We start from the raw sequence: 16,424 nt of genomic DNA, 5'->3' as shown, positions 1-16,424 counted from the left end.
AGAACAAGATTCTCAGACAGTTTAGACACTCTCAGTCCAAGTTAATGAAACTAACACTGGGACTTTTAGCTATCTAAGACCAACACCCTTGAATGGAAATGGTGTATCTGGTAGACCTATCACTTCACATTTTTTGTATTTCTTTCACCAAAATGAGGTATAAGACACCTAATCTACTAATACTGAAGCTCCTGTTGTGTCTGCAGTCTCCACTGCATCCTGTGTACTGTGCTCAGAAGCTTGAATCCAGGGTCCCAGCTGTCTATCCAACTGTAGGTTTGACACTGTTTGTTGTAAATTTTATCATGATCAGATCTGTAAAAGGACAAGAGCCAGCTACTGATTTTAGTTCAATTAGTTGCAGGGGGAAGATGTGGGTGGAAATAAATATTTTTCTCAAGGTGGCTGTCAAAAAAATAATAATAATTAAAAAAATACCATTCAGAAAAACCCCAAATTGCCATGATGGAGTTAACAGGAGAGCAAGGAAAGTGGTGGTCTTCTAAGGTTTATTCAGTGTAATGCTTGAAACCATCAAGCTTTTAATTTCTGTTATTGAGATCTAAAACATTTTGACAGCCATTACACAACAAGTTTTAAAAACTCAACTTTACTATGTGAGCCTGATGGTGGATTGATTTTACTACAGTTTGAGAACTTACAAACATAATTCTGAGCTTGTGAGACAGTTTTCCTTCAGTTAATTGTCACAGAAAGCACCTTTTCAGAGCAAATTTTAGCCCCTGTTTAGCCTTTAAGCTCACCATTACTCTGATATTATATTTTAGAATCTAGAGGGAGAGACAGAAGAGTAGATGGCCTGTCAAAGAATCAGCTCTGAACAAATTTCTTTAGGGATTTTTTCTGGATCAGTCACTTGCAGTTTGCCCGTGGTTAGTGTTGTAAATAGGATTAGACGAAAGAGTTAGGGATTATGCGGGTAACAGTCTAGTTGGCAGAGAGACAAATTAATCACAGAAAAGCACCAGAAACTGCAGCACACACTGGGCTCAATAGGTTCATGTTTGAACAGCTGCTCTGCATAACAAATTACCAGGATACTCTTTAAATAAAAAAAAAAAAATTACCTTTTGTTTTCTTGGTATTATTCTGATTTTTAAAAAATCATTTTACCTGGTGGATTTTTTATTTAAAAAAAATAAATCTGTGTATCCGTGACTAATGAAGTCATCAACATACATATACAGGTCAGGCCATATTTGTGATGCAAAATTAATGTTTGAATACAAACATGGTCAGCAACTTAGAGAACTCCATCTTTAATTATTCTGCTGACAAATTTAAATTAACAACAAGGAGATCTGTGCAAATACTCAGCATTTACAAATCAACACTAGAAATGTTAAATGCCTCCTTGTAAGATGCTACAAAGGTGTAATTCTAGTATGAATGGCTATGCTGCACCACTTTAGAGTGAGAACTGGCAAAGAAAAAATGTGGGTTAGGATTATTCTGAGTTTTAGAATGTAAATGCAAAGAAGATTTTATACTACTTATGTTATTGGTGAGCGGAAAGTGAAACGACATCTGACAAGAAGGTGGAATAAAGAGAAAAATATGTACTATGTATAGCTTCTTATCTATAGAAAGGCGGTTATTAATCCTTCTGAAATAACTTTTATTGAAATATGACTTTCTTAGAACTGTGACAACAAAACATGCTATTAGCCAATGGATGAACCATTGCATTTTAAAATCAAATATTTATTCTTCTCACTTAAAAGTAAATCTGTAAATATACTTTTCAAAAGTACACTATAAACTTTATACACCAAGAACACATTTCCACTTTGCAATTAATGAGGAATTTGAGAGCTAGATGTCACCCTACTTCTGTTGTGTCAGATCCACAAGTACTAGAATCTTGGTGGAGGTTTTCAAAACGATCCCCAGGAACCTCACCAAAAGCAAAAGTCTGTGAATTTTACTTTTAAATTCTTTATTTATGTTTTAACTTTTTTCTTTTCACTTTACTTTTCTTGTAATATTTGACAATTGTGGTGGGTCTGGCTGAGCCAGAATTTATTTCCCCATAGCAGTCCTCACAGTGCCGTGCTCTGCATTGGTAGCTAGAGGAGTGTTGATAACATACCCATGTTTTGGCTACTGCTGAGCACAGCACTATAACATTCCTTCTTCAATCGAGGGCGAGATCCTGGGAGGGGACACAAGTAGGCCAGCTGACCCACACTGACCAAGGCAATATTCCAGACCATATGACGTCAACCCAGATATAAAAGCTGAGGCAAAGAGCAGGACGGGAGGCCCTCATTGTCTCTGATGGCTGCCTGCTGACAACTGTTACACATGCTGGAGCCCTGCTTTTCAGAGAAGTGGCCATCCATCACTGCTGATGGGAAGTAGAGATTAACTGCTGGCTTCTGCTTTGTGTGTGCGCACGCTGCTTTTGCTTTCTTTTTTGCATAAATATAAACTGCTTTATCGCAACCCACGATTTGTGTTGTTTTCTTTTCCCACCTTACTCTCTTCCCTGTCTGGCTGGGAAGGGGAGGGATAGAGCAGCTGGGTGGGCACCTGGCATTCAGCCAAGGTGAACCCACAACACAATAAAAGATGCTGAACAGGTTTTGAATGGGTCAATGTTTTAAAACTGTTTAGTAAGACAAGCTGAGAGAAAACCTCTTCCATGGGGAGTTTGACCAAATGTTGGACAGGAATGGAAAGTATACTTCGTGTCAGTCTCAGTTAACTATATGAATATTTTCCTCAGCCTGTATATGAAAGCTATCTGTATGAGTGGATTCTGAATGGCAAGGCACAGGAAAATTTTTGAAGGCACAGGAAAATTTCATTTAAAAATGAAGAGAAAGGTATGGGGAAAAAACAAACAAACAACAAGCAACAACAACAACAAAAAATATATCTCACAAGCTATTTTAAAAAAAAGTACCTCTCATTTACCTTAAATTTTCTGAACTGAATTCTGACTCCAAGAATTTCAGAAACTGCTCTCTTCCCACAGGGTCTTTCAAAGCTTCATCCATGCCAAACCCCCATCGTTTCACCCTCTGCTGTCCCGGCTCTTTGCTACAGAAGAAAAAAACAACAGAACCCAAAGTGAGCAATACTTTAGAATTCTAATACTCTGTGCTCATAATTTAGACTAAGTACTAAAGTTCGACCACAGGTTTCTCACCTTCTAGGTTGCTCATATCTGTGAAATGTTCAGAGATAAGCAAACAGACTGCTAGTACTTACACAGGATGAAGGTAATACACATGCATTTACACAGAAGAGTAAAGATTTCCAGCTAGAAATGTTATCAGATTTTAAAAGGTGTCCTTTTTTCACCATTCTAGAATCCTGTAAACTGGTTAATGTAACATTTTACACAGATTTATTAATCCAAAGCACTTCCCATCTTACAAAACTCTAAAGCTGGAAAGAGCAAGAAGATACTCCATTGCCCTTCTACCTCAGTATTTTCCTGCAATACCTCTGTTTGAAATCTTCACATGTCCAGTAAGCATGTTACACCCCCTTACTGCCAAAGAAGAAATAAAATTACATACCTTGCCTCCAGTTCCCAGAAAGTGGTGTCATCTGATATCCAAGGGTTTGATGGATCAGGGGGCACAAGAAAAGGATCATATTCCAAATACTGCTCTGAATAAGCTAATAGACTAGGCAAACAAAAGCATCAAACATGGTCATGTCAGGAGGTGTAGTAACCTGATCAAGTTACCCCCGTTAACAAGTTACCTTGCATCAGCTGAACCATGGTAACCATGTGTGCAACACTCAGAAGTTAGCTACAGGCTCAGGGTAAAATAGTTTTGCTAAAATCTTTTAAAAGTGGATCTCTGAAGAAGGAGGGGTGACTTAGGTCTATCAAGAGTTGAAATAAAATAAACTTCCCTAATACTTTCACATAGCTCCTTTTAGGGCGTTAATTAGGCACTAACAAATTAAGTCAAGCAACCTCTCCCATGCAGATTTGTTTTCATAAATGAACACATTTTATACCCCTATGGTTTTAATTATCAGTTCCTTTAAAATCTGTTCTAAAACACTGCATGCCATGTAGGTCATATTTGCGGGCCCTATACCTGCTAGGACTCCTTTTATCCTCTCTTAAAAATAATTAATATTTTTATTATTTCCTAATCCAATGGCACCTCTCCCAAATTTATTGTTTTCCAAAATAAACAGAATCTTTTTCTTAAATAATTTGGTATTCATTAATGGGTCTGACTCTATTAAACACACTAAAAACTTTGCTTGTATTCTCATAATTTACATCTCCCATGTCCTTATTCCTGTTTTCTGTTTCCTTTGGCCTCATAACTTTTGACAGGTAAGGACAACTATTCTTTCTTTTCATTTCAATTCATATTATATTGGTCAGCATTCTGTTTTTATGGCTCAACAAACAAAAATACTTAACCTGCCCTGTTTATAAATAAATATATGTATTTGTATATGTATGCATACATACACATATATAAGTAGACATGCATGCACAAACATATATGAGAGAATGAAGAACAATTGGTATTTGGCTTAGTTTCCTTTACTAAGCCTTAGGCAGCTGAATTTTCTGCAATTTTCACTATCTGTGTGTTTGATGTGTAAGATAGAACATTTGTTTTCTCCACCTCTTCTCTACTTAAGCTGTAGTTAGTCTTCCCAAGGGACTTTTTCTTTTGTTTCACAAATTAAATTTGCCAAATTTTGGTCCTATCTGGACAAAGATTCCTACTAGTGTAGGAATACTCTGACCCAAAGTAAGCTCAGGCTTACTTTGTTCAAGCAGTGACTAAGCTCTACACCAATCAGTTCCCTTGCTTTATCAGTGACTGCCCTTTTGAAATAGCAAAACAATAACCCCAGACCTATTTCCATTTAGCTTCCTGTCAATGCAAGATGAAACTTGAGATCACTTGGTCAGAGGCTCTTTCAGTGACTACTGGGTTTATCAGAATTGTATCATGGAATATCCGGGCCATCTTTTATTAGTAAAAGAACTTCATACCTCCCCACTTAAAGTAAATTCTCATCAGTTATTTCTATGATGTCCGAGCTCCCACATCTCTTTTTGAAGAGCTATTTGCTCTGAAAAGCTCTTTGAAGCTATTTCATACTGACATTTTCCCAATGGTTATCAGTCTAATTGAAAAACCAGAAAATGTGACAATATACATACCTCTCTGCAACTTTGGACATTTTTAATCTATGTCTGTCTAATTGCATTTGCCAGTGCTTAATCTGCAAGAAAGGAAGGCAAAGAGTTTTATGAGTAATTTTTTGCTTGAATCTATTTCTATAACTTTTTTTATTAGGGCTATAATTGAACCTTAATTTATCCTAGGGCACAGAAGAGAAATATATCAGAATTAAAACAACATTTCACCAGTGTAGTTCTAAAATAAATGGAATGTTCCATTAAAGAGAAAAGACAAAAAATGTGGCCAGTATAAAATTTTCCCTAAAGGTTCATCGACAGAAATCCAATTAGCCTTTTTTTTTTATATTTGAAGAGAGCTACTTATTCATCAACCATTTACCTTCTCTGAATTCTAACATCTCAGGAAAGATTAATAAAGCTTTAACAGTAGACAAATGTGTGAACCTATATATGCATACCTGGAGTGGTAAGTATACCCCCAAGCCTCAAATTAGTGTCAAAAGGAAGAGCAAGCTGTCTACTGCTGAAGGGGCTAATGGGCTTAGCTATACAAAGAAACCCCTCACTGGCCTGCTGCTCACTGCGAGATACAAAAAATGTCAAATTTTGTCCTGTTAGTTTTAATGAAGTTACATGCCTAAATCCATATATCTTGAAACAAAGAAAAGGTTTATTAAATGTTTGCTAGAGCTGTTTTGAACAACTTCCCAGTTAAAATAATTTTTGGTTTAATACCTACTTTCCTAGAAAGTTCATTTAAAAGTACACGTTTGTAGTTATGTTTCAAACCTCTTGGTGTAGTTCATCTTCTGTGGGTGGCTTAGTCTCTGGTACTGGCGTGTGGGTAGGGCTGTGACTCCGAATGTCATTTTGTAAGCCATAGACAGACTATGCAAAAAATATGGAACAATGACAGTTGCTTTCAGACAATGCTTTCTACAAATATTCATAGTAACCGTGATGCTTTAGTAAATTGTGCTCAAGAAGTTAGCCAATATAATCTTTTTTTAAAGAAACTGCAATAAACCATCCACTCAGATAAAATTGTGCATCTATAGTTAGGTGTAAAATAAATACCCCCAAATTCCCACAATTTCAAAATGCCATGGAACAAACGATCTACTTTTATTATATCTCTGTATTAACAGCATAGTAAGCATGGGGGATGACACTGAGAGATGCTATTACAGTAAGTGGAGATGACTCGTAATAGGAGTACCCTGAAAGGCAGACTATTGCACGGACTATTTGGATGACCCTCAAATTTGCAGTTACTGCCTGGTAAATACAATAATCTGGACCTTTTACCACCAAAAATAAGGCAAACTAAAACTTTCTCTAAATCCACTTTCCTTTTTAAAACATACTTTTCTATGGGTCAACATGAAAATATACCTCGAAGGAAGTACTTTCAAGTGGGAGTCAATCTACATTATTATGGAAGGATTTAAAAAGAAAGTTTTGAGACAACCCATCTATATATCCCTAGAGAAGTTACACTGAGCATGTCTGGATCCTAATTTAGATGAAACTAATTTCCTCCACTATTTCTGGTCAACCATTTTGGGCATAATTGTCAAAGAGAGACACTCTTTTCATTAAGAGCTGGACAAGAACTATTGTTAGAGTTTATGCTGAATTTTTAATTTATTTTTCCTTAATTTCTGACAGAAACATTTTAACATGCTTTATTCAATGTGCTAAACAACATGAATGAGGCATGCAAAGATGAATTTTATTTTCAAAATCTCTGTATATTTCTCCAAAGTCTTATGTGATAGCATTTACTTAGAATTAACAAATTTGTTAATACTAACACAACTAAGAGCTTATGAAATATTAACATACGTTCATGCATTTGCTCCTTGCAGCTGTAAGAAAAAAATGCTTTAAGAAACTGTGGAACTTCATGCTATAGATTTCCTCCACCTCCTGCTTTTGATATAATAACAATACTTACCTTTCTTGTTTTATGTGGATTTCTCATTCTTGAAGATTTTTTTATATCCACTTCAGTAGTGTTTACACATCCAGGCTATTAAAAGAAAAAGAAAGGAAAGCAGAAGACTAAACCTGTGAAGGAATTTCATATAATTTTCATTGAGATACTCTTCTTCAGTGTGCAAGACTAAATAATAAATAAACAGAGATGTATAATAACTCTATGTCCTTTTGCAGTGGTCCCTGTTAGAGTCCCTATGGAATGAGGCACTGAAGACCACATGCTTGGAATGTATGACAACGTGAATTTGAAATAAAATAAATTCTCAGGAGAAGTCAATCGCGTGTTTCTGCTTTGGTTTTGCCAAGGAAGCCATACATTGCATTACAGATATCCCTCAAAGAAGCACGATTGACCTAATTAGACAAAATAAACAGAATTCTGCAATACCCACCTCAGCTGTGAACCTAAGGCTCCCTTCAGGAGCATCTGATTTTGGGTCAATTTTTAAAGGTGATCTTCTTTTAAAAGAAAATGTGGGGGGAAAAGTACCCAAATGGGATTTGTTTCTTCAGAAAAGAAAGGGAAAAAACCAAACCAAACCAACAAAACAGGCTTCTGCAGCCTAACCAGAAGTCTAAACAAAATGACTCTCAACACATCTGATTCGGCTTTCAGCGATTCTTTCTTAAACTCTGTAGCATCCCAAAGTACACAAGTCCCCTAGTTTCTCCTAATTCATCTTCCTTTGACACTTACCCCTAAGTACAAAATCTGTGCATAAATCTGTTCTTCATGCATTGCAGGAAACAACTAATAATGAGTGTTTTACTCTCAGGTGATTTTTTCCTATTGATTTTAGCGGGATTACATTTGAGACTTAGAGCTGAAAGTCCAGGTTTTTAGTGAAGGTAGGTTGTTGGTTTTTTTTAATGGAAGTACCTAGATATCAAATTTACTTGCTCAACAACCTAGCTAGACTTATTATCACACTAATGATACAACCTCTTTCTTCTTATCATAATGTAAAATGCTTGATGTGGCTGTAAATCTTCACAGACAAAATTTTAAAAATTTCTTATATAGATAGAGCCAAGAAACAAATAGATTTCATTAAACCGAGCAATGGTACTTTGCCTTTGGAAAATACTGTAAAGAGATTGAGGTATGAATTTTTTTAACCAAGTATTTTTTTTAAAATCAATAAGTTTTTATTTTAAAGTAATAAATTAATGTGCATTTGATCATATTAAATTTGCAGTATAAACAGTTCCTCATGGCTAAAATTAAAAATAGGCACTTAGATAATATTCTCAAGACTGCATCTGACACTCTTATTGAGCTACATTTGTGAAGGTATCCTTTGTGCCTCTGAATGAAAATGGGAGTCTTTAAACTCAGGGTAACTTGCAACTCTCAAAGAAAAAAACAGGTTGAAAAATAGAAAATTCTGCATGATGGTCAATTTAAAGGCAGAAAGCAATTTCCCAGGGCAGTATACTGAGATATAAAGTTTTTAAAAAAACCCAGTGCATGTACTTTAGGATTACAGTAACAGCTGGTAGTGAAGAAGAAGGGCTTTAACAACATCTACAGCCTTTGAATGTAACAACTTGAATAGCAAGCACACTTACATAAGGCACAAACTGTTATTTGTTCAGTTTTCAGTTATGGTTTGTTAAAAGCATGTCCTAAAAATGGAGAGGGAAAAAATAAAAACAAACAAAAAAACCAACAAACAACAAACAAATCTCATCTGAAGCCTCTTATTTTTAAAGATTTCGAGCCTACCAGCAGTAAATAGGTACAGACAGATCTTGCACCCTGCCTGGGTAACTTACATGCCAGAATTTTGCAAACTGATGCAAGGGACACAAGAAATTCTGGCAGATTTTTGGAAATTAAACAAGGGCAAAGCTTTCGCTGGTTGCAAGGAAACCCAACCCAACACTGACCTACTACAGCTCCTAGTGGATTCTTACTGAAACCTGGCTGTTTATTACCTCTCTGAAGTAAAGCTGATATGGCATACTTCAGCAGGGGCACTCAGGAGAGGCTCTAAGGGCAGAAGCTTGACCAAGGTGTGACCGAGGAGAACATGACAGGAGAACACCAGCAGGAAGGTAGAGGCAGGGAAGTATCAGGAAGCTTTAGGGCAAAAGGGAAGGCAGCTAAAGGGACTATCAACTACTTTGACAGCCTCAGGTAATGATAGGAGTTTAGGACATATATCACTATCTCTATACAATACCACTCTCATAATTTGATTTATACTGAAAGTACCTAATGTAACTGGGGCCACAATTTATGTTTTCTTCTCAACTGAAGTATTTTATTACAATCATTCTTAATATGAGATGGAATTTATTTTTTCTCTGGAGCTGCCATACTTCATCTGTCAATATTTAGGAATAAATATCAAACATCTTTTCAATTAAAATAAACACAAAAGCTTGCATTATTTGAACATTTTGCTAAAATAACTCAGAGCCTTTGTGGGAAAATCTTTGCTGGACAACACTTCATTTTATTTGTATGCCCCCATTAACATAATAAGTATGTGTTTGGATACAATTATATTCAGCTGTGTTTTCTTTTTGTGTTGTTTTTTTAACTGGACTACCATAGTTCAAATAGTGAGATGCCTGTCAGAATGCTCTGCTGCAAGATTCCCATTTAGTGTGTAGTATATAATTTGCATACTAATACTGTAAATAGTTTTCAAACATTTCCTGGAAGACTTGAAATTCTTCTATATGTCTAAATAGAATGCTTATTTCTTTCAGGATTAATATTCTGTATGAGAACAGTTTCCCCTCCACACACGCAGAGGAAAGTCTTGTGACCTTGTTGAAATTATCATACAGCAAGATCATAATTATGGTAAAATTTGGCCCTCATCTGTTTTTAAATGTCTGGGTGAAAAACTGTCATACATTTAAAGGAAACTTAGTTTTTTTCATCTATCTATTAGCATGTCCTTATCTGAAAGAACAAATGCCACTGTATTAATTTAATTCAAATGATATGTCAGTCCAATCATGATAAATTCACTGCTGAGATAAATAGATGATGGTAAGTAATATGAAAAACCCACATATAGAAGATTTTTTGATCCCTACTTCAATTACTGGATAACAATGTCAGTATGAATCCCAAACAGCACAGCTTTCAATTGATGCTGTCTAGGAGGCTGCACAATAGGATTAAGAAAAGAAACACAATGGAAGAGGAAGTCTGGTATATAAGCAGAGGAGGTACAAGAATGTACATGCTTGGATCTGGCTATTGCCAACATTTGAAAACAACCATGTGAGATTATGTTTAGTTAAAAAAATATCCAGTTGATATTAATATTCTTTTCCTGATAACTGTGGCGACAGTAAATTAATTAATTAAAGCCCTTGTAATAGTGCTACAGTGAATTAATTTTATTGCACCTGTGGAACTCTTGGGAAGAATTAATTATTGACATAAAATGGCATACTTTAGCCATGGTACATTTCCATCCGCATAGTGCACATTTCTGAGTATTTATAGTCTGTTTGCTGTGCAAAGTTGCACACTCCAAGGGCGCTTTTATTGCAGGGCCACATAGCCCAAATCAAGTGTTATCAATGCCTTTTTGTGTAAAAATATCTTTGCTATGATGTACTTGTAATTATAATAAGCATGAAATGCTCAACAGAAAGCAAATTTATATTTATAATGACATCAGTTTAAGTTTTGATGGCTTTTTTTCTTTCTCAAAGATGGCAATTTAACTGTGAATCTACTTAAGCCAAAATAACCAGAAGTTTTCTGGTATCTGAGACAAATATACCCTTGTATGTGGGAGGGAATAAGCTCATGCATTCCAATAGGCTGGGAACTGTCTTTCTGTATTGCTGCTCACTAGGAAATGATCTGAAGCTGAACATGAGTCAGCAGTATCTCCTTGCAGCAATGCAGACAAACTACATACGCAGCTGCATTAGTAATAGCTTAGCCAGAAGGCAAAGGAAGTGCTTATTTTTTTCTGCTCAGCATCACAAGGAAATATCTGGAATGACAAGACTACTTTTGAGCCCCACAAACCACTCAAGAAATATATTCAAAATGGGAAAGTCCAGTAGAGGAACAGACTTTATTGTGCTGCAAAAGGTGAGGGCTAACTCTTGTCTTCTGTGCCTAACTGTGGCTTGCAGAGCTAGACCTCTCCTGGAGGTGCACTGTGGAAGAACAGGGGATAGTAGTCTGAAATTGCAGTAAAGGAACTTCTGGTCAGCTATAAAGAAATATACTTCATAATAAAAGTGAGAGAGGCTGTGGAATGTCCATCCCTGGTGATTTTCAATGTTTTTTTAACCAAATGGCTGGATAATCTTATTCAGCTTAGATGTTAGCACTGGTTTGAGCAGGAGGTTGGACTAGAAGACCTCCAGAGGTCTCTCTCAGTCTACATTTCCATGGTACAGCCTACTCTTCACAAGCTGCAGGGAGTGAAATTCAAATAATCCACTTTACAAAACAAGTATTCACATTGGTGTGAAATTCATCTCCCTGCCTTCCACTCCACAACTGCAGAATAGAAAGACAAGATTGGTATTTGCTTCATTATTGCTGCCTCTGCCCTCTGGCAGCCTGTGGTGCGCACTCAACCCATACAAACAAACATGGGGTTGATTTAAGGAAATGCAATTTCACAGTCTCTTTAGCTAAAAACACGTAGGTGCTATTTAAAATAATTACCTCATTTCAATATGCACACCCATAAATTCAGAGTTCATTAAAACAGTAAATATTTATGCAGATTGATTCACACACCTCATGCAATTTCATTGCATTTCAGTGTCAATGCACCATGAAATAGATATTTTTACTTGTTTTGCAAGCATTAGCTAACTTGTTAAGTTTCATTGCAAAATACTAAATTTCAATATTCCAGGCTTTCAAAACTTAAAGACTATAAATTTAAATTATGGACCTGGATACAAACATGACAGATCTTCTCTTCCACTGGAAAAGATAAAGTCAGACACACAAACATAAACGAGGCAGAGATTGAAAGCTGTCTTTTACATTATGTGTAATAGAAGACTATCACAAAAAAGTAAGCTTAAAATTTGAAATTTCCTGAGTGTAAAATATTAGTGTTGCCTTCTGAAATAATCTATTCTGGTGTTTCTGTCATTGCTGCTATTCCTGTCACTTTTCTAGGAGTCTTACAGTCACTATCCATGTCACTCACTTCTACAGTAGAGAAAGGAAGCTAATCAGACAATGAGTGATAAGCAGAATACCACAGTTCATTTTTATTTGTAGTTTTTATATTCCAGTTTACTTGCGCAACTATCTGAACAGTGCGTAGTTAAAAATCAAGGAGACATAACTACAAAAAAAGAAATAGAAGATTACAAAAAAAAAAGAAAAGAAAGGAATGAGGCAAAAAAAAATAAATTCCAGTGGTACTCAGCTGAAAAAAAAACCAAAGGAGTTACTAGCTGGAAAAATACCCAATTTGATTTTGGTTACATGGGAAAGATTGTTTTTGTCTAACACAGTCTATCATTAAAGGAGACATTAAAATCCTACATTACGTAAGTTGCCAGTAATGGAGGCTCTCACAAAGAAAAACATAGGCTACATTCTCCTGCAATGCACCAATTTTTCATTTCCCAGAGATGGAAGTTATTGGAGTGTGCAGAATCTGCTAAGGCATACAAGGAAAGGTTAAGATTTAAGTATAGATAATCTAGGTGTTTGGGGGTTTTACCTCATTTTACACACTTAGAGATCAACAAATAAAGAGGCTCTTGCAGCAGTAGAGCTGCACTATTAATAAGTTCGCTGGTGCAATAAAAAGTCTCGGAGGAACATTTCAAACATACCGAGTACAAGTGGTCAGCTCTTTTAACAGGATTTGGAAAACCAGCTGCTATCTTAAGGTCCAGTCAAAGGACAGCAACATTTCAAATTCAAATACAAATTTCAGAAAACATGGTGGTTATCTGATAGGACTTGAAAGCTCTCTAAAACGTAGCTCACTTTATAGATCTACGAACCTCAATTAAGAGATGAAAAACTAAACCCAGAAGCTATAGTTGCCAAACCTACAAATATGTAGGACTATTCATTGATAGTACTGCTAGGGGAGATCTCACCAGCCTCTGTTACACCACCCAAGGCAGCAAAGATAAGCCCAGTGATTACAGGGACTGGGCTACAGGAACCATTTCCTTTTGGTTAGAAAAAGATACTGCTACTTACAACTGAAGTACTTAATCATGGGTTTAATTTACAATCGACTAGGTGTGCCTAATCTGAAACACTCTTATGAACTTTATTAGCCTCTCTTAAAGTGTATGGTTTAATTACAATTTCCATTTGGTTCAGCAATTCTTTGAAAATAACTCTGAGAAATCAAGTGTGTGAGCAGTGGGACTTGACAACACCTCTAGTCACAAGATCCTCACTAAATTAGCAGATGTCTGAAGAAAGAGGAGGAATATTATGTTGATTTTAAGTATTAGGATACCAGTGATGGACTTTTTATTATTATTATTATTATTATTATTATTATTGTTATTGTTATTGTTATTATGTAGCATAATCAAATAACTACAAACTCTAAACTAAGTTGAATGGGTATCCCAACTGTAGGGTCTAGCTATTTAATATAGTATATAATATGATACTACTTATAGTGTCATACAAACTTATAGTACTATATATATGTCATATATATATATAATAATATTATATGTTACTTATAGTAGTACTATATTCCCAGCTTCTGCACAGTAATTTTAGCACAACTACCTCTTTGGAAGCATGTCTTTCTGATTTAGTTGTGTGACTTACAAACAAGAACTGTGACTGGACTTCCAATACCTGCTGTTAGGTTACAGTGCTTTTTATGGAGGTCCTACTTGCATTATAGTTCTAATAAGAAGCAAACACGGAGAGACAAAGATTTGGATTACAGTCCAATGGCCTTGGCAACCACACATACAAATTGTAATGAGCAAGTTTGACGACTACTTTGTAAAGAGCTCCTATCAAGTTTCCACTTCCCTACAATTCCAGACCAAACCTCTAAAATTAGCTCACAGTGTTTCTGGGTTTTCCTATGGACTCTCTCTTCTGTCAGAAATTACCTCATCTCAGAATTACAGCTATATCTTTCGATGACCACCTATAAAACATACTTAATTTTTAGGAAGCAAATCCCAAGATTGTTTTCAAGTATAAATTCTGTAGAAGCATGCTTCACTTTTCATTCCCAGAGGCCTCATAAATTTGGCAGCTAATCAGGGAAAAATTATTAAAACCTGCTTGTTCTACTGAATCATTAGATATTTTAAAACAATTTCTACAGTCTTTTCATCATGTATTTTATAATGGATATGTTATGCTTCTAAATACTATCTTTATGGAGCACAAGACGGCAAGAATAATTGCAATGTATGGATTCAATGTGATACTGAAATAAGTAAATACAACTTAGAACTGGACTTGCATACAATAGCCTCAAATTTGTTTGTATTTCTTAATATGAATCTTTTTTTAAAACAAGTGATACATCTGGCGATATGCTGCAAATATACCTGAAAATAGTGATCTATGGTAACGAAGTGTAATGAAAACAAATAACTTGTACACTGCTTAACTGCTAAAACCAGCTATCAGCTGATAATGATGTAAAAACCTACTGGCTTTTAATTAAGTAAATATAGCTTTTCATTTTTTCTTATTCATTTACTGAAATGATATTTCAGGCCACAGAATGTTCAGTGTCAAATCTTACTGAACTGCTTCCTTCAAAGGAAGGGAATGTCCTAATTCGTAATAATTAATCAAAACTTTGTTAGGATTAAGTGTTCTCTTCTGTTGAAGGCTTTACTAGTGAATTATGCAGATAACATAAAATGAATTTAAATCCTCAATACATGTCCTCAATAGTTAATTTCGTTTTGACTCATTAAAGAACAGAGATAAATAATAATGTTACAGACTTATTTATTAAATTAAAATGAATGAGCCATAAACCTGATTGTGTCATACACTAGGAATATATTGATGCAGAAATAATGAATTCTGCATTTCAGCGTAAGTTAAACCCACCATAGAGAGTCCATATGAAGGACAGAAAACTTGCCATTGGATGAATTGGTAAAATCAATACATGCTTTATTCAAGGATTCAATGGCATCCTGGCCTGCATCAGGAACACTGTGGCCAGCAGGTCCAAGGAAGTGATTCTTCCCCCTGTACTCAGCGCTGGTGAGGCCACACCTGGAGTACTGTGTCCAGTTCTGGGCCCCTCAGTTCAGGAAGGATATTGAGGTGCTGGAGCAGCTCCAGAGAAGAGCAACTAGGCTGGTGAAGGGACTCGAACACAAGTCCTATGAGGAGAGGCTGAGGGAGCTGGGGTTGTTCAGCCTGGAGAAGAGGAGGTTCAGGGAGACCTCATCACTCTCTACAACTCCCTGAAAGGAGGTTGTAGCCAGGTGAGCGTTGGTCTCTTCTCCCAGGTAACTATCAAGAGGGCACGGTCTTAAGTTGTGCCATGGGAGGTTTAGGTTAGATATTAGAAAGAATTTCTTTACAGAGAGAGTAATCAGACATTGGAATGGGCTGCCCAGGGAAGTAGTGGATTCTCTGTCCCTGGAGGTTTTTAAGATGAGACTGGATGTGGCACTTAGTTCCACGGTCTAGCAATCGCAGCAGTAGTGGATCAAGGGTTGGACTTGATGATCTCGAAGGTCTCTTCCAACCCAGCTGATTCTATGATTCTATGATTCTATGATTTATTAGAAGATCTCTGACTACTATCAAAATAACAGTAGTTCCACTGCTGTTCTTCAGTGGATCTAATCAAAACATGGAAAGGTGTGCAATTAATGGATAAAAGTTTAACTATGAGTTGTTTCTCTTGTTTGGACAAGACAAATGAGGTTCAAAGAGACAAAGGAGAGACATTTGATCAATTAGTTTGATCAAACTTCAATTATGTTTGCAGCAAGGTAAAACTCAGATGATTTTCACAGGTGGGAAGTCTCACTCAGCATAGAATTTAGGATCACTTAAAATTTCAAGGATTTTTAGCATCTTTCCAAAAAAAGAAGCCTACACTGTACCAATTTCCTTTTTCTTATTTGTCTTCTCAAACTAGAGTTCATCTCTTTTCATTGAGTAGTATCAGACTTACAAGGAATTCCACTGGCTATGCAAACCAAGGACTTACTTGAAACATGAGAAAAAGAGGCAAAGAGAAATTTTCAAGAAATATAATACTAATAAATGAAACCATAAAATTAATCAAAAGGA

At 35.9% G+C, this 16,424-nt stretch overlaps 1 protein-coding gene across 9 annotated transcripts in view; it reads right to left on the bottom strand.

Annotated features, from left to right (window-relative positions):
• The window catches only part of RGS7 (regulator of G protein signaling 7), a 265,842-nt gene that overhangs the window by 25,864 nt on the left and 223,554 nt on the right, over positions 1 to 16,424 (bottom strand). For all 9 annotated transcript variants that reach the window (XR_003534385.1, XM_027684429.1, XM_027684421.1 and 6 more), the window contains exons 10-14: positions 7,131 to 7,205; positions 5,960 to 6,058; positions 5,189 to 5,250; positions 3,555 to 3,665; positions 2,944 to 3,069 (exon numbers count right to left, since the gene is read on the bottom strand). Coding sequence is in view for 8 of the 9 variants with exons in the window: in XM_027684429.1 (XP_027540230.1) it covers positions 2,944 to 3,069; positions 3,555 to 3,665; positions 5,189 to 5,250; positions 5,960 to 6,058; positions 7,131 to 7,205 (473 nt within the window). In the remaining variant the exon portion in view is untranslated. The remainder of the gene's footprint in view (positions 1 to 2,943; positions 3,070 to 3,554; positions 3,666 to 5,188; positions 5,251 to 5,959; positions 6,059 to 7,130; positions 7,206 to 16,424) is intronic.

The sequence above is a fragment of the Neopelma chrysocephalum genome, unplaced genomic scaffold, assembly GCF_003984885.1.
Source record: "Neopelma chrysocephalum unplaced genomic scaffold, ASM398488v2 Primary Assembly neopelma1_23, whole genome shotgun sequence".
Taxonomy (NCBI): domain Eukaryota; kingdom Metazoa; phylum Chordata; class Aves; order Passeriformes; family Pipridae; genus Neopelma; species Neopelma chrysocephalum.
The sequence above is the reverse complement of the archived record's forward strand: the minus strand, read 5'-3'. Positions and strand labels throughout refer to the sequence as shown.